The sequence below is a fragment of the Cataglyphis hispanica genome, chromosome 5 (assembly GCF_021464435.1).
Source record: "Cataglyphis hispanica isolate Lineage 1 chromosome 5, ULB_Chis1_1.0, whole genome shotgun sequence".
In the NCBI taxonomy this organism is placed as follows: domain Eukaryota; kingdom Metazoa; phylum Arthropoda; class Insecta; order Hymenoptera; family Formicidae; genus Cataglyphis; species Cataglyphis hispanica.
This window is the reverse complement of record NC_065958.1, coordinates 9,464,953-9,485,096: the sequence shown is the minus strand read 5'-3', so window position 1 is coordinate 9,485,096 and position 20,144 is coordinate 9,464,953. Positions and strand designations below refer to the sequence as shown.

General features: G+C 26.4%; 1 protein-coding gene and 1 long non-coding RNA gene across 2 annotated transcripts; one reads left to right on the top strand and one right to left on the bottom strand.

Annotated features, from left to right (window-relative positions):
- Window positions 1-15,990: 15,990 nt before the first annotated feature.
- LOC126849641 (uncharacterized) lies at window positions 15,991-16,835 on the bottom strand. Its single transcript, XR_007687417.1, has 3 exons — window positions 16,759-16,835; window positions 16,515-16,692; window positions 15,991-16,445 (listed from the first exon to the last, which is right to left on the bottom strand). It is a non-coding gene; the product is annotated as an uncharacterized LOC126849641 (long non-coding RNA).
- Window positions 16,836-17,747: 912 nt separating this feature from the next.
- On the top strand, window positions 17,748-20,055 carry LOC126849632 (uncharacterized). Its single transcript, XM_050591644.1, has 2 exons — window positions 17,748-19,839; window positions 19,906-20,055. The coding sequence occupies exon 1, from the start codon at window positions 18,130-18,132 to the stop codon at window positions 19,330-19,332; it is 1,203 nt and encodes a 400-aa protein (XP_050447601.1). The 5' UTR covers window positions 17,748-18,129; the 3' UTR covers window positions 19,333-19,839; window positions 19,906-20,055.
- Window positions 20,056-20,144: the final 89 nt, after the last annotated feature.

The following is a 20,144-nucleotide window of genomic DNA, read 5'->3' as shown; positions in this document are numbered from 1 at the left end:
TTAACAAATACATGATAATATATAATATATATGCAAATATAAAAAATAGTTGCATTTTAGTAACAAATTAATGAATTATTATTATATTTACATTTAGCAAGTTCTTAGCACTTTCAGGTACGAACATTTTCTTTTTTGCTATTGTAATCAAGTTAGCAGACATTATCGTTTTGTGTCTGTCTGCAAAATGCACGATTTGTAATGTATCTGTGTGATTGTGTTTAAAAAGCACAAAATTATTAAATAAGTATGCAACAGAAATGTAATAATTCAAGAATCAACAAATCAAAATATTTTTTTTAATATAATATTAGTCTTAATTAATAAATAATATAAATATCATAAAAAAATTAACAATATTTAAAAATTAATAAATTTACGAGCTTATACATTGTATTAGGTAACTTTAAATTGACTTATAAGATTTATACAGATCTTGTTTTAAAAAAATATTTATTTTATTTTACGTAAAATAATATCATATCATTAAATATTTATTATTGAAATATTCTATATTAAATTAGCATTCCTAAAAGTGATAATTGTTCCAAAGAAGAGCACTCTTTTTTTGTATCTTATTTTCTTTTTCATATTCTTATCTTACCTTTTTTGCAAACATGTACTTACAAAATTTTTATTTTTTATTTATTTATGAAAATTTTTTTTTTTTAATATTACACAGCTGTATTGCATTGGTCAACAAATGTGATTATTAATGATAAAAGCATTTTAATAATTATTTCAATAATTTAACGAAAATATTTCAAGGTAATCAAGGTATGTATTTTAAGATGATAAAAAACAAATGTTTGTGTATATCTGTGAAATGTATCTAAATAATGTAGAATACTTTTACTTACCGGTATATATAACGTAGTCTATAATTTATTACACAAATATGCGAAACAATTGACGTATAAAGCAGCTTGTTTAAATTTTAAAACTGAATAGAGAATGGATCCTTCTTAGAGTCAGTGAGTATCGATACGAAATAAATATTTTGAAATTGAATTTGTCGTGTGTCTTATCTGATATATAATAAAAACAGACAATGTAAATAAATATATAAGATCGTAGAAATCATGAAGAAGGAACTGCAGATCAAAATTATTTCATAAAAATCTGAAAATTATTTAAATTCATCAACCAAAGACACATTATTTTTTGAAAGTTTACATAATGTTTTTGATGAAACAAAGATATATTTAAAATGCTGATCTATGAATTGATCTATAAACCTGTTTATAAATTGATAATTAAACGGCGATAATTTCAAAATTTAAAATAAAAAATAAGTTAACAAGTAATTATTTTTATTTTTATTGATGTTATGTTATCACAGATTGTTGTAGTTATAGACACTACTTGGGATTTCACACCATATAAATTTACAACGTACACATACAACATCAAGAATTTAAAAACATTTGATAAGAATTGTACTATATTATCGATAAAGATTAATTTTGTCAATTATTTCAATTATCCTTCTCTTGTCGTTTATTAATATTATGTTTTATTTAAATATTTGTCAAAATGATTTATGATACATAGTAGTGTATCAAAATGTGTCATAACAAAATTAAGATAGAGAATATATACTATATAAATATACTAAACATATATATATATATATATATATATATATATATATATATATATATATATATATACTATATAAATGAATACGACTACAATTTTATGTTTCTTGTTCATTAAAAGTAGCAATTATAATTAAAAATTGAATAAAATTAAATAATTAAAAATAGATTTAAAGAAGTATTAAAAAATTGTAAATAGATTTTGTGCTGCTAAATTACACTATTTTTTTTACGATCAATTATGATATTAGACAGTTTTTTTTACGTAATTTCTAAGACTTACATCAAGAAGAAAATAAAATAATTGTATTTCAGTACATACTTATATCTAAATATAATTTAACATAAAACAAAATATAATTAAATATAGAAATTTAATATAGAACGTTACAAGCATTCAAAATTTGATACATATATATATATATATATATATATATATATATATATATATATATATATAGGCAAAACGACTTGATTGTTATTCTGATATCGATCTTTTTTAATTCGGAAATTTTGAACCTCTCTTAAAAAAGAAATATCGCGTGCATGTTGGTACGATTCATCATTCTCAAAATAATGATATCATCAATCTACAATTAATAACACGACAAAGATAGTAGCACTTATTACAAAAAGACGAAAGTACCCAAATTGAAAAATTATCCGGTTTTACTTTTTCCTATATATATAATATTTTTATTTTTAATATTATCTATAAGAACATAAAAAAATTAGACAATTAAGTCAATTTTAATATCAAATATTACTATTTTATATATATCAATTATCATTATTTTATATATCAAATAAATATAACCCATCATCCGTAAGATTCGGAGAGCCGATGGTATAATGACAATAAGCAAAAGTTGTTCGTATATGCACATGCATCTTTATATCAATGTATGATCTATTTTGTTAATAAATTTGTGTCGACTTTATATTTTATATTTTTTATATTTTCTATTTTCAATTTTCTATTTATATTTTATTATGTGTTAGTGTCCTTCTCATTTTGCTTAATATGTTTATACGATATACTGAAGAGATTTTCTAATTAGTGATGATACTGTAGGCAAGTGAGCACCTTTCGTTCTCATTGGCTTTATATGAAACACGGATCACGTCTATTGCCCTAATTGCCAGTGCAGTTGTAGTTACGTTCTTCAAGAGCCTCCTTGTCACCTATGTAATTGAAATAATTTTCCATTTGGATTCTGAATTAGTATTAATGTCCAGTATTAATGTTATATTTATAGTTGTAAAGAGGCTTACTAATCGTAGTAGATCTGCAGTCATATTTTGGTGTTGAAGTTGTTATTGATGTTTCTAAATCCGTTATATAATTGATTTATTCTCATTTACTCTTGTTAGTCTTATTGTTATTATTATTATTTTTAGCTATTATTAGTATCATTTCTATTAAAACGGAGAAAGTGAATATCTGTAAAGATACAAATTATATAATTCTTTAAATCATGTATTGTAAATTTGATTAAAATCTTACTCACCGTAGAACAAAAATAGAAATTTCTGACTACTCCTATATTGACTAAATGAATTAGCAAATAATAAAAAAGCTGAAATATTTCTATATTATAAATATAATGTGCCTAAATTAAATGTGTAACAATCAAAGAATATTTTATTATCGGTACAATATATTTTCGTTTTACAGTTAATTTAATAAAGTGCATTGTAATATTACTTTCTTTTGCGATATACATAGAACTAATTATATTTTTGTATATAATTAATCTATGATTATTATCAGTTAAATTGCAATAAAACATTAATGAATCTATATATAATAATAACTAGAAATTTAAGTAACTCTGTATTTCCAAAAGAAACTTTTCAAGAGAAAATAACACAATATATGATTTATTTTATAACATTTTTTTTAAGCACTTATTCTATATATAAACTTATTTACCAGTAAATTAAAATGTTTAAATATTAGAACAACATCAATACTAATATATAATATCAATAAATGATTTGACATAATTATTTAATTTTTGCACTTTAATTTTATCTTTTTAAGGCAGCACACCCGTTTGAACTCTAAAAAAATAAATATATTTTCTAGATTTTTTTACAACGCAAATTGAGAAAAACTTTTAATGAATTGAAAATTTCTATTTAAATAATTAATAACATTGTAAAAAAATTAAAAATTTTTATCAAATTGTTTCATTGCGAAAAAATCTAAGAAAATATACTCATTTTTTGAGCTTTTAAATTTAAAAGCCCACGGGTATGCCCACTTGAATACAATATTCGATTTACAAAAATAGTATATTTATGACTACATATAAAGATCTTGTTACACTACGTTATAGGATTTTTATTCGCACAAAAATTTGGACTCACTAATGAATTCATGTCGAAAAGAATACACGATTTTTCTAACTATACCTCGAAAAATTTTCACTGACTTATTATTACTGACTCATTATTATATAAGCAAGTTTTATATATTCACGGAAGTTTATCACACATACATATATATGCAAAACCTGATATCCTTGACAAGATCAAGCCTATGTATGTGTAATTGGAAAGAGAAAGAAAAAATAACGCGCATTTTTTTATGCATTAGATTATTTGAAGAAGAACGATTTCTCTTTTCTTACATTAATTTCATTTGCCAGATTATAGTCTAATATTAGTTTTGCTTTTATCTAAATTGCGGAAGCAAAATTACCGATAAAAAATGAGACAAATAATAAAAACTTTATATTTCTATACAGGGTGTCCCATAATAACCGTATCACCTCTCGTGTGTAAGTAGAGCAAGTGAAACTGAAAAGAAAAGTCTTTTACCATTTTTTTCTATAACGCTTAATAAAGGAATTATTAATAAAGTTTGGTCAATCAGTGCCGAGTTTTAGCCGGATGCATGTCAGTGAGCCAGCGTTCAGCTGTTACGTTGGCGCACCTGGTAGTGGCGCGTTTATTAATAGCAATAAATATTATGTATAAATTCAATTTTTTTGCAACTGTGCGCATCTAACATGGTGCATCAGCGTTATAAATCATTAACAATTATTTTTAGAGAATATTAAAGATAGCGCCGCGATGATGTTCAAATTGATTCAAATTTTACGCCGACATGTTCACGATTCATGATCTTGATTTTACGTTTAGAAAAATGATGCAAATATCAAAATAAAAATAAATATATATGAAGAACAAAAATCTATAAAATTACTATAAGCCATGTTATTATACGTATATCAAATGAAAATAAACTATTTATAGATTACGATACCAAGTTCGTAATTCTAATAATGTAAATAATTATTGTATATTTCTAATGAGATCTTATTATTATAAGATTATATGTTTTATACGAAAACATGTAAATACCGTGCAACTACAAAATCTAATTTTATTTTAATCAAAATACAATATAAAGATATATTCTATTGACAAAAATCATAAATTAAGATATCCTCTTGTTCTACATTGTTGCAAAATATTTTATTTTATATATCAAATATTATATATATATATATATATATATATATATATATATTAATATTTGATATATAAAATAATAATATTTAACATATATATAAAATAGTAATATTTGATACAAAGATTGGTTTAATTATTTAATTTTTTTTTTATGTATTTATAAATATTATTGAAAATAAAAGTGTATATATATATATATATATATATATATATATATATATATATATTTCAAGATAAATACAATCCATCATCCGAGAGATTTGAAAAGCAGATGGTATAATGATAATAAGCAATGGTTTATATGCACAAACATCTTTATATTAATGTAACCTATCTTGTTAATAAATTTATCGATTTTACTCATATTTTATTATGCCATTATTTTTCGTTCTGTTTAAAATGTTCGGCGATATACTAAAAACCTTTCTAATTAGTAATGGTACTGTAGGCAAGACAGCACGTTCCGCTGAAATCCATTCTCATTAACTATATATGAGATGTGGAAGACATATTGTCTCTATTATCAGCGTAGCTTTAGCTGCCTCGCGCTTCGAGGGCTTCCTTGTTACCTATGTAATTAAGATAATTCTTAACCTGGATCTGAATGACAGTATCAATGTTATATTTATAGTTGTAAAGAGATTTACTGATCGTTGTATCAGATTTGCTATCATATTTTGGTCTTGACGGTACTACTATATTCACATTTCGTACTGGTATTCTTATTGTGTTATTATTATTATTTTTAGCTATTATCAGTACTACTTCCATTAAAACGCACAGAGTGAATATCTGAAAAGATAAAAATCATATAATTCTTTAAATCATGTATTCTAAATTTAATTAAAATCTTACTCTCTGTAGAACAAAAATAGAAATTTCTGAATACTCCCATATTAACAAAATCAATTAGCAAATATTAAGAAAGGTGAAATATTTCTATATTGTAAATATAATGTGCCTAAATTCGATATGTAACTATCAAATAATAATTTATTTATTTTTGTTTTACTGTTTATAATTTGATAAAGTGCAATATTACTTTCTTTTGCAATGTACATAGAACTAATTATATTTCTATATATAATATTAATCTAAGATTATTATCCGTTAAATTGCAATAAAATGAGTCTATATGTAATTGTAATTAGAGGTTTAAGTAATTCTGTATTTCTGTATTAGACGAAACTTTTCAAGAAAAACGTAAAATATATGACTTATTTTTACATTGTATAATATTTTTCTAAGCATTTGTTCTATATATATTACTTACTTATTAGTAAATTAAAATGTTTAAATTAAATGTTAAAATGACATCGATACTAATAGATGATTTAATGTAACTATTTAATTTTTGCATTTTAGTTTTATCGATTTGAAATGGCAAACTAAAAATTTCTATTTAAGTAATAATATTGTAAAAAATTAAAAATTTTTATCAAATTGTTACACTGCTTACAAAAAATCTAATAAAAATGTAAGAAAATATACTCATTTTTCAAAGTTTGAAACGGGTAAGAATTTTCATTATGATTATATATATATCTGACAGAAAAAATTATTTATGTTTAGTCACAATAATATTCTATTTACAAAAATAGTACATTCATAACTGCATATATTGATCTTGTAACACTACGTTACATAATTTTTATTCGCATAAGAATTTGGACTTACCAATGAATTCATGTCGAAAAGGATACACTATTTTTCTAGCTTCAGCTCGAAAAGTTTTCACTATACTAACTTATTATCATAAGCAAGTTTTATATATTTGCGGAAGCTCATCACATACATATATATGTTTGCAAAACCTGGTCTCCTTGGTAAGATCAAGATCTATATGTATATAATTGGGAAGAGAAAGGAAGAATATCGCGCATCTTTGTCTTCTTGATGCATTAGATTATTTGAATAAGAATAGTTTCTCTTTTCTTACAATAATTTTATTGCCAAATTATAATCTAATATTAATTTCGCTTTTATCTAAATTGTGGAAACAAAGTTACTGATGATATCGTTAATGTTATTCTAATTGATTTAAATGCGACAGTAACATTAATGTCAAGCAAAAAACAATATTGCTTGCAAATACACTGTGAAAAGACTGCACATACATACTGACGTGAATATTATAATATAATTTTCGTAAACAAGAAGTTTTCTATCTTAAAAAAGCAATCTATCTGCTGTGAAATCGCGTATGTAAAATTCGAAGAAAATTTTTATTATCATAATAATTTTTATGCATGATAGATAGATTAATCCAACGATACCATAAAGAATGTTTAATCGCTTAGAACGTTATTCAATAAAAATATTCGAATATTCAATAAAACATTATTGTTTTTTTTTTTTTTGACAATACTAAAGAATCTAAGAACAGCTATATAAAGCGATAAGAAAAGAGACAAATAATGAAGATTTTATATTTATATTAAATAATGAATAATGCAATGGAAGAATTTACCTCGAAAAACAATTAATCAGATACGGATGCATAAAAAATCTCATTTATTGTTTAAACTTACATTATAGATGATAATAGGATTTGTTAATAACTGACAATAAATATTATCTAAAAGCCGATTTGCAATTGTGCATCTAACATGGCGCACATTAGGGTATAAATCATTAACAATTATTTTTAGAGAATAAAAAATAGATGATAATTCAGATTGGACGCCGTTATATTCATGATCTCGATTTTATCCTTAGAAAAAAAGATGCAAATATCAAAGTATAAATATACATAAATGAAAAACAAATGATGCTGAATTAGAAATGCAAGAAATTACTATAAACCAATGTTACTATGGCAAAAAATAAGGTAATATCGTATCTTTTTCGATTTGTTTTTCTACAAAAAAGAAAAAACAGAAAGTAAAAAAAATTTTGCTGACCGTTAGCAGTCTTTAGTGAACCTTAAACTATGAGAAAATGAGGCTAGTTGCTGGAAAAAAAATTTGATTTGACCAGAAATAACAAGATTTTTTGTAAAAGTAAAAATATAGCCGATGTTGTCACGATATCGATCTTTTTTGGCCCAAAAATTTTGAACTTTTTCCAAAAAAGAAATATTGTATGCACATGAACAGTTGATCTTAAAATAATGATGGCATCAATCTACAACTAATAACTTAAGATAACCAGAGATAATAGCATTTATCAGAAAGAAACAGAAGTATCCAGTTTGACCTATGTATCCGGTTTTATTTTCCTTTTAATATATAATATTTTCATTTTCAATATTATCGACAGATACATAAAAAATAATTAGATAATTAAACCAGTCTTAATATCAAATATTATTATTTTATATATATTTATTATTATTATTTTATATGGGAAAATATACATACTTAAGATAAATACAATCCATCATCTGAAAGATTCAAAGAACCGATAGTATGATGAAAATAAGCAATGATTTATGTAAACAAGCATCTTTATATTAATGCAAAATTTATCTTGTTAATAAATTTCTCGATTTTACTCATATTTTATTATACGTTAGTTTCCTTATTCCCCGTTTTTTTCGCAATATTTGACGATATACTGAAGAGCATTTCTAATTAGATAGTACTGTAGGCAAGAGAGCACTTTCTGGCTGAAATTCGTTCTCATCAGCTATATATGAAACGTGGAAGTATTGTCAGCGTAGTTGTAGTTGCTTTGCGCAACTAGATCTTTGTCACTTATGTAATTGAGATAATTTTTTTCCTGAATCTGAATACTAGTATCAGTGTTATATCTATAGTTATAAAGAGGTACTTACTAGAGATACTTACTTATGGTAGTAGATATCCCCTGGTTCCATTTTGGTGTTGTTATTTTTTCTGACCCTATTACTGCTATATTCGCATTTGGATTTTCTAGTCTTAATGTGTTATTCTTAGCTATTATCACTACCGCTTCTATAAAAAGGCACAAAATGAATATCTGAAAAGACAAAAATCATATAGTTCTGTAAATCATGTATTGTAAATTTGATTAAAATCTTGCTCTCTATAGAATAAAAATAAAAATTTCTAAATACTTTTATATTGACAAAATCAATTAACAAATAATAGAAAGCTGAAATATTTCTATATTGTAAATGTAATGTGTCTAAATTAGATATGTAATCATCAACTATCAAAGAATAATTTATTATCAGTACAATGTATTTTCGTTTTACGGTTAATAATCTGATAAAGTGCATTGCAATATTATACACTCTTTTGTGCAAAGTATATATAACAAATTATATTTCTGTGTATATAATTAATCTATGATTATTAACCGTTAAATCGCAATAAATTATTAATTAATCTATATATAATAATAATTAAAGGCTTAAATAATTCTGTACTTCCAAAAGAAATTTTTCAAGAGAAACACACAATGTATGATTTATTTATGCAATTTATAACATTTTTCTAAACATTTATTCTATATATATATATATATATATATATATATATATATATATATATATATATATATGTATATAGTATAATAAGGAATATATAAAAAGTAGAAATTTTGCATTTTTATATTATTAACTCAATTATTTGACTTTATTATTTTATGATTTTTATTTCATTAATTAATTATTTTATTTTATTGTATTATTAATTATTATGCTATATTACACAAATATAGAATGTGTAAAAATTGAATGATTTGTTAAAGATATGTAATGAGACCATAATATAATTATAAGTCTTTTTATTGTATTTACATTGTATATTCTTACTTATTATTGATGTAAAATTGAATTACAATTAATAATAATAAATAATTTATTTTATATTTTTTACCTTATAAAACCAATAAATTAATATTTATATGACTAAAATTATGAATATTATGCATTTAAAATATTCTTTGTTCTGAAAATTTATTACTGGATTAATAATAACATTATTAATTACACTGTTTAGTGTAATTTTTAAAAGTTTATTAAAATATTTTTTATTCCAATTTTAGATGGTCTTTCTTAAAGAAACTTTATGACAAGCACTGTAAGAAAAAAGTGCAGGAAAAGTCAAAAGAAAATAAATAAAATAATAAAAAAGGTTTAAACTTTATGGAAACCGGCATAAATTGTGCGAGACAATTATAAAATCGATAATTTAATGCTTTATGACATATTATATTTTGATCAATATCTAAAAAATAACATTTTGGATATAGTTTATGATCCTGAAAATCGCATAGAACATTCATTTTTCATTGATGAGTTTAAAAACTTGCTTACACAATCTCCACTGTAAGTTTCTCAATATAAATAATAGTGATATTAATTTCATAAAGTAATATAAAATACTTATTGTACATAATTATTCCGTAAATTTTTTAGAACTGATTGCGATCTAACCGAAAAATATTGCAATATAAAAATATTTTGTTTTATGAGGCACTGTTTGGTGAGAAAGAAATTCTATAGATTTATGAATCAATCTATGGTGACACAATTTGTTCAACCTGAAAAGGATGTCTTTTACTCAAACATAGAAGCATTACTGGATGACATCGCATCAGAGATACTGAAATGCCTCAGGGAAAAACATCCCGACCATTCGATATTGTCGACTTCCGCTGAAATTTATTCATATTGGAAAAACAACAATATCCACGATAATCATTGGAAACGAAAGAAACGCAAATTATGAATACACTCGAGGATATATTTAGCAAATTTCACTTAAGCAAATGGAGATTGTCTTCCGACACAAAGCTGGAGTACATGTGTATAGATAGTGTAAGTAGTATTATTACAGATTATTATATGTAACAATTTATTTAATTATAGCCAATTATATCCTGTGATATTTCTTATATCTTAAAAAAATATTCTCGCTTTAATTAATTTCTCTATTATAATTTTTGGCATAGATCTTAAAGAATAAATTTGACCAAGAATTAATTTTTTTAATAATATATCATAGTGTATCTAGAAGACTTGGTTTACATTGCGATTTAATATGTTCGGATTCTCATTATTTTATAATTTGGAATTCAGAATAGTAAGTATAATATTAGATTTGAAATTATGTCTGCACCATTCGACATTTATATTTTTATCATAAATATATACGCACACACATGTATATAACTTTTTTATTGTTTACAGTCCCGCGAATAGTTTAAGAAATGCAAGATGCTTTGACATATGTTCTAACAAATTCCTTGCTGAATATTTTTGTATCAAGGAACATCTGAGTAATATGTATTCGGAAGCTGGAGACTTTCAGCAATTGATGATTGGACAGGTTGGCAATTACTCATACATAAGTCGGAGCACGCTCGCTCGCACGTTCACACATAACTTTCGCGCACAATTAATTAATCCAAAGTAATTCTTGGGTTTAACAATCTAACTAAATTTTTACCGAATGCTTTTGAAATACTACGATTATTAACAATTTAGAATTATTATCAAAATTAAATTATTACTATATTTCTCTTCTACTTCCCATACTGCCGAAACTATATTCCCTTTTTCTATCAGTCACCAAGGGTCGTTCGCATTTTGCAAAGCTACCCTTGACTTTCTATCAGTTACCAAGAGTCGTTCGCATTTTGCAGAGCTACCCGTGACTCTTTATTAGTCACCAAGGGTCGTTCGCATTTCGCAGAGCTACCCGTGACTTTCTATCAGTCACCAAGAGTCGTTCGCATTTTGCAGAGCTACCCGTGACTCTCTATCAATCACTAAGGGTCGTTCGCATTCCCCAAGAGCGACCCCCAATTTAATTTAATCTCTTTGTGGGTTCTAACTCACATAATTATTTATATAAAACCCAAATGCATATATAATAAATTAATATAAATTAATACATATTACATCGAATACAAATCTATCAGAAAAAATATAAGATCGAGCATTTATTCTAAAATCTAACAATTAAAATAGTGAATAATACTATGCAAGACAAAAATTATTTTCTCTTCTTTAAACAAATCCCAAGAATTATTTCGAATTTCCTTATATCGCCAAACCGTTTTTTTCTTTTTTTTTATTATTATTATATTCTCCCTTAGTGGAAGTTGTAACCCGAAAGCGATCCTCCCGTGCGTCGGTAAAACGCGCGCGTGACCATCAGAATAGACGACTTAGAAAGAAATTGATTCGGGCTCAGGCGGAACCACTCGAAATTAACATCAATAACGACACTAACGTTAACATTAACGTTCATATATCTACAGCTGACACTCCTCACTCCCCGATTTCTGCTACTTTTCCTCCAGCTTCCCCTACCCGCTTAAAATCAGAGTCGCCCACCCCCTCTATTATTATTTTAAGCGATTCTCCCTATTCTTCCCCCCATCATCCTCTTAACCAAGAAGACCCCCTCGAAGAACTACGGGATATCAACTTCGAAGGCGAATCACCTCTCTCTCCGGCTTCCTGATTCAATCCAGAGGAAGTATCCTCAGAGACCGAGGACACATCTCGATCCGAGTCGGAACCGCAACCCAACCAACAAGGGTTGTCCGAGGACCAATTCCACCTCTGGATGTTGGGCCAATTTTCTCCGATCTACGACCCACTTCCCGACGGAATCGCCTGCATAGAGCCAAGCCCGGTGGACCTCAAAGAGTTGCGGACCGCATTAACGGAGGGTCTATCCGGCAGCGCAATCCCGTGGTTCATCTCGAGATGTAAATATCCTGTCGCCGTCCCTATCGAGATCCTTTGGAAACAATTTCCCCCTTCTATATGCGCCATAGAGGAAATTCCATAAAACGCACTCAAAAAAAAAAAAACAAAAAAAAGTAAAACATAATTAATAAATAGTATATACTAAGTAATAAACTAAGTAATGATGTTATCCTAGATAATCCATATGATTTTGTTTTTTCTTATTTCTTTTATTAAATAAATGTAAAAATTTGATGTCTTTAAAATTATAAATTTATAAATAATTTTCTTTTTCTTGCATAACCCGTTCCCTATTTCTTATCCCGAGATCGCGCAAGGTCCCGTCCTGGGTAATAAGGATTTAGTACCTTTACCGAAAAGGAGACCACCGAACGAACGGCCTACTGACAGAGTAAAAGCGATCCTCCCGGTCGTTAACCTGTCTCAGGCCCCGGTCAATTCGTTCGTCTCCGAGACACTCATTGTCTAGCGTTTGTCTAGCGGAGTTAGATAGGTTACGCCCTCCCGCTGGCTCTGACTTTAAAGAGTCTGGACGTAACATTGTGATGGGCTTAAAATGGTCTATAGTGACAGCGTCATGGTTGTTTGAAGATTATATGTCAAATTACGTATCGTATATTATTAATTCAATGGATGTTATGCAAAATATTTGCGTTTTTATCATATTTGTGTGGAAAAAGAAAATCAAACGATTGTTACTGAAGCAATTCGGCTGCGATGTTTCCAAAAGCTCGACACGCAAGGAATACAACATCGTCGACATGCATCAGGTCAGGAAAAATAGTGTGCAAGAAAAGACGAGTTCTAGCAAACAAGGGAATTGTCAGACAAAAAGTTCATCGCAAGGGATTGAACTTTAATGTTGCAATGTGCGAAAAGAATTTCTATCGCAGATCAGAAATCAACGATTTATCAGCGATTAATTATAGTCTCATAATTTTCGAAAAAAAAATTAACTTTATAGTGACACAGATATTTTTTTCTTTTTTGGTTTTCAATAAACTTAGCTCAAAATTTTATATAGAAATTTCATTTTTTTCAATCTTTCTTATTCAAACATTTATTTTTTTCTTATTATTATTGTGTATTAGAGACTGTAATAAAGACTTATAAATAAAGCATTTATTGTAATTTTAATATAATTATTAATAATCGTAAAATTATTATATGTGTAATAAAGACTTATAAATAAAGTATTTATTGTAATTTTAATATAATTAATAATAATCATAAAAGTATATGTATAATAATGACTTATAAATAAAACATTTAGTGTAATTTTAATATCATTATTAATAATCGTAAAATTATTACATGTGTAATAAAGACTTATAAATAAAGCATTTATTGTAATTTGAAAATAATTATTAATAATCATATAATTATTATGTGTGTAATATAATTATTAGAATTGTTATAATTGTATTTTATTTTTGATGTTTAATTTCATCTTGACAATGAATCTCGTATCGATACATATTATTACATCTGAATCAAATCACTCTGTAACTTTATTGTAATTACGTTAAACATCAAAAATAAAATAAAATAAAATCATAATATTTATAATAATATGGTATTTAAAGATTTCAAAACTTTTTGGAACATCATAGGCTCTCCTATTTCCGTGATATTTTTATTTTATTTAAATAAATTACATTTGCGAATAAAACGTAGGCTCATCACACACATAAATGCAAAACCTGATCACCATAACAAGATTTTAAGCTGAAGAACATGTTTATAAATGTTACTGAAAAAAAGAAAGAAAAAATAAAAACGCTCCTATGTCTGAGAACTACAATAAATAACCGTAGCAATTAACAAATAAATTTGATGATATTACTAAATGATGCGTGCATAATCGATTGCAATATTTCGGGTATTATTATAAAATCAGATTACGCAGTTCATTTATCGTAAATAAAATTAATATATATACATATATAATTAAACGATAAATATTCATTATTCTCTTGTCATACAATTTTATTTGTCCAAATCGTAATTAAAGATAAGATCGTTCGCTGAGATGAACAAAGATAAATTGCACTCAATCTTTCTTTGTTGATAAAAAATTTTGAAACATAAATAAAAAACGTTTAAACATGAATTTTTTTATAGAATATCAAGTATTCAACAATGATATATAAAATAATTATTTTTTTACGAATATACTTATATTTTTATATAAACTATTTCTATATAAACTTAATAATACAATAAAACAAAAAATATATAGTTTAAATACATAATTTTATCTTTTAATCAAATCTTTTTTGTAATCCAGAGATAAGAAATAAAATTAATAAATTTATTAGTAACATAAATTTTCTTTAGACATGTACTATTGATTAACTGTTTTCAAAAAGAATTTTTTGTAATAAATATTTAAATAACTAAAATCTAATATAAAATAAATTTACAAAACAGTATAGCTAAAAAATTTGTTTTGCTATTACGACGTACCAATTTTCCATTTTAGTGATATTCTTAAAAATATAATGGCTCTTTATTTAAACATTAAATATTTAACAAAAAAAATTTGTTTTATTTCGTTGTTGAATTACTTAAACTACCAGTAGAAGTTTGCTAATGACTTTTATCTATATGTATTTTGCGTAGTTTTATAATAGTCTTTCCTCAAAGCCATCGACAACTCGTCTTGACTAGTCGTCCTCCATAATCTCATTTTCTCCTTTAGACAGGTTTCATATTTCTTTTGAATTCTTCTTTCGTTTGTCTCATAAAGAAAAGTCGTTGAACCCAGATGTAATATTAGTTTATTTTATTAAATCTAACAAGATAACTAAAAGTTGATCATAATCGTCAATAATAATAATGCCAGAATAAAACTAGATCATTCTTTCGAGATTTTGTAGAGAAAAAAAGGCAATTTCTGTTAATTGTATTTGTATATTTCCATTTAACATGTATTTTTCTTCCATGTAACTAATACAAAAACGAAAGTATGCATAAATTTAATAAAATTTTCTAATTAATTAAATCCTAGAATTAATTTTTTTAATGCAATTTTTTAGTTATTTGAACTTAAAATCTACATAAGATATGATGGCGGAACTTAATTGGTTTAATTATCCAATTATTCTAAAGTATATTCTTAGATTTTCAAGTTTTTAAATTACAGAGTATATCAAAATGGACATATATAAAATAATTAATACGTATAATAGTTGAAAATAAATATTCCTCGGAGGTTTAAACATAATGACTTGATTATTACATTTATACAAAGTTTATTACATTAATATTACATTAATACAAAGTTATATTACATTATTACATTAATACAAAGTATAATCGAAATACATATAGGTATTATGAAATTATGTATATTTCTGGTTGGAATCCGTTCTCAAGTTATATATGAGGGATGGAAGATATGTTTTCATTGTCCTCATTTTGTTATCATAATTTTAGCTGCCTCGCTCTTCGGAGACTACTTCATCATCTATATGTTTGAGATAACCGTTTTTCTAGATCTGAATGCCAAAGTATCAACATCTAGAGTTGTAAAGAGGCTTACTGTTTAAAAATGATAGATCTCCGCTGTACCACTTCGGTGTTGATGTTAATGTTGGTGGTGGTGGAAATGTAAGTGCCTTATTCATATTTGGTAGTCTTAATGTGTTATTATTAGCTATTATCAGTACCGCTCCCATTAAAACATACAAAATGAGTATCTAAAAAAATAAAATAATATATATAATTTTTTAAATCATGTATTGTAAATTTGATTAATTTTTACTCACTATAAAATAGAAATAGAAATTCTCGAATACTCCTATATTGATATTATGTTTAATTTTAAAAATGTCGCCAGTAAATAAATTAATAAACAAGTGTTTATACGACCAAACTGGCAATTTATTGTTTGATTATTATATCACGACGTTTCGACCATATGGTTTTGGTCCTTATCAAGTGAAACTAAAATAACAATACAATAAATAATGATAGTCATGTTACAAAGAAAAAAATAATTAAGCAACTTACGTTATAATTAAAAAGTAGAAAGAGAAAAATCGAAATGTCAAACTGACATTGTGTCAACCACTATGTTTGGAATACTGAGATCAACTAAACGACCTTTATTAATTTATCGTATATGTTGTTTAAATTCTCTGTATCTTTTGGGAATTAATAGTGTTGTCAAATTTTTTAATAAAAAACATTTCAGCTATTTCTCTCTTTCTTACATGTTTTTCGTTATGTAGAATATCAGGCGCTGACCAATCGAAGTCATGATCAAATTTTAATTTGTGTTTGCTAATTACGGATAAATTACTTTCGTGCATTTTTATATTGTTACAATGTTCCTTGACTCGGGTGCTTAAGTGTCTTTTTGTCTGGCCAATATACGAAGCGCTACAATTCTTACAATTTATTTTGTAAACAACCTCCGTTCTATTGCTAATAGGCAAACTATCCTTGCCGCGTTTAATCAATGAATTTAATTTTTTAGATATATTGTAAACCACTGTAAATCCCATATTTTTAAGCAACCGACCAGCATCGTCACTCAAAGAACATTTCTTTCAAATGATTTCAACGAGATTCGGCAACAATTACAAAACTTTGATGAAGTCATGGATTAATGACAAGAAGAGATTCTGTACTGCGAATCAACAATTAATTTTTCTACTTCGTTGCAGAAGATTTGACTTGATTCCATCTCATATTCAAAATTTGAAAATAAACATTTCTTTTTATAGTAATAGTGTTAACCGTAGAAGCGATAACATCACAAAGAATTACCGATACAAATTACTAAATTTAGAAATTAAAGATCTCAATTTTAATCTTAATTACTTGCGGACTATCATAAAAAAGACGGAAAAAAGACTTTTGGACGGCTTACCACGTGATTTGGTTCTTAGATTTTTTGACTTGAACAAACATAAGATTTTAGCATTTAACCATAGAATTAAGATTAATTTAATCAAAAAGTTTAACAAATTAACCTCTAAACACAACACAGTTTTTAATCCGTTTGACAACATAGACAAATCACGATGGTTGGTAAATATTAGTAATAAAAATATTCCGGAAAGGGTGCTTGAGCTTTTAAGTCTGGGTGATAATTTCGGCTTACCATTACAACAATCCCATAAAAAAGATCGTATTGACATTGTACTTGGGACTGTAAAAAATTTAGAAGCGAACCACCGCCTTATTTCGAATGAATTAATCGAAACAACTAGAATCTCAATTGCAAATTCCCTCGAGAGATTTTTATGTAAGAATAAACATATTAACCATCTAGACAGATATATTCTCAAAGGATTCTCTCTTTGTAAGGAATTTTTGCGTAATAACGACGATATTTTTGTCACTAGAGCGGATAAAGGTCACGTTACAGTAGTCATGGATAAAAAAGATTACTTGGAAAAAATGGAATATATGTTGAATGACCGATCTACATACAAAAAATTGAACAAAGATCCAAGTAGACAGTTAACTTGCAGAATTAATTTACTTATCAAATCTTGGCGGGACAATGGCTTAATAGATGAGACCACATACAAACATTTAAACATCACGAACGGGAATTTGCCACGATGTTACGGATTGCCAAAGATCCATAAAACTGGTTTTCCACTACGTATCATAGTATCGTCACTAGGCAGTCCGTTGTATAATATATCGAAGTACATACACGATATTTTACATAATTCAAAATTGCAACCGAAATCTCACATAAAAGACGGTTGGTCCTTTGCTGCTGACATGAAAGAGAAACTTATTAATGATGACGAAATAATGATATCACTTGACGTTACTGCATTATTTACAAACATTCCTAAAGAGTTAGTTTTGCGCGCTATCGAAAAACGTTGGAATGACATCGCTCCAAACACAAAATTTAATTTGCCTCAATTTTTATATGCAGTGGAAGTTATTCTAGATTCGACTAGTTTTTCTTTTAATGGAAAGTTTTATGAACAGATCTTTGGCAGCCCTATGGGGTCTCCGTTATCACCTATTTTAGCAGATATTGTGATGGATGATTTGGAGACACATTGTTTGAGTCTACTTGGGTTTGCGGTTCCTGTATATTATAGATACGTAGATGATATTTTTGCTATTGTTCCACGTGCAAATGTTGACGAGATTAATTTGATTTTCAATAGTTATCATCCACGTTTAAAATTCACACATGAAATAGAGTCGGATTCATGTATCAATTTTTTAAACACCAGTGTTATCCGTTCCAACGGGAAAATTTTAACAAACTGGTATAGAAAAGCTACGTGTTCCGATAGATACATAAATTTTTATTCGAGCCATCCTTTTAAATATAAGTTGAACACCATTTTTAATCTCGTTGACCATGCTATTTTACTATCTGACGACCAGTTTCATGGAAAAATTATTGATGTCGTGAAGCAGATCTTACTTAATAATTGTTTTCCGACACACATTATAAATCGTTATATTTGTAAGAGACTGAATTTTTTGAAACACCGGAGCAGTAGCATTCTAGGTGATGGGGAAAGTGATACAGACAAACCCTCCTACATCGCACTGTCGTTTGTCGAAGGCTTGAGTGACGATGTTGGTCGGTAGCTTAAAAATATGGGATTTACAGTGGTTTACAATATATCTAAAAAATTAAATTCATTGATTAAACGCGGCAAGGATAGTTTGCCTATTAGCAATAGAACGGAGGTTGTTTACAAAATAAATTGTAAGAATTGTAGCGCTTCGTATATTGGCCAGACAAAAAGACACTTAAGCACCCGAGTCAAGGAACATTGTAACAATATAAAAATGCACGAAAGTAATTTATCCGTAATTAGCAAACACAAATTAAAATTTGATCATGACTTCGATTGGTCAGCGCCTGATATTCTACATAACGAAAAACATGTAAGAAAGAGAGAAATAGCTGAAATGTTTTTTATTAAAAAATTTGACAACACTATTAATTCCCAAAAAGATACAGAGAATTTAAACAACATATACGATAAATTAATAAAGGTCGTTTAGTTGATCTCAGTATTCCAAACATAGTGGTTGACACAATGTCAGTTTGACATTTCGATTTTTCTCTTTCTACTTTTTAATTATAACGTAAGTTGCTTAATTATTTTTTTCTTTGTAACATGACTATCATTATTTATTGTATTGTTATTTTAGTTTCACTTGATAAGGACCAAAACCATATGGTCGAAACGTCGTGATATAATAATCAAACAATAAATTGCCAGTTTGGTCGTATAAACACTTGTTTAATAATTAATATACTTATAACTAATTATATATAATTACTCTGTGATTATAATCTGTTAAATCGCAATAAAACAGTAATCAGTCTGTATAATAATGACTAGAGATTTAAATAGCCCTACATTTTCAAAAAAAAAAAAAATACATAA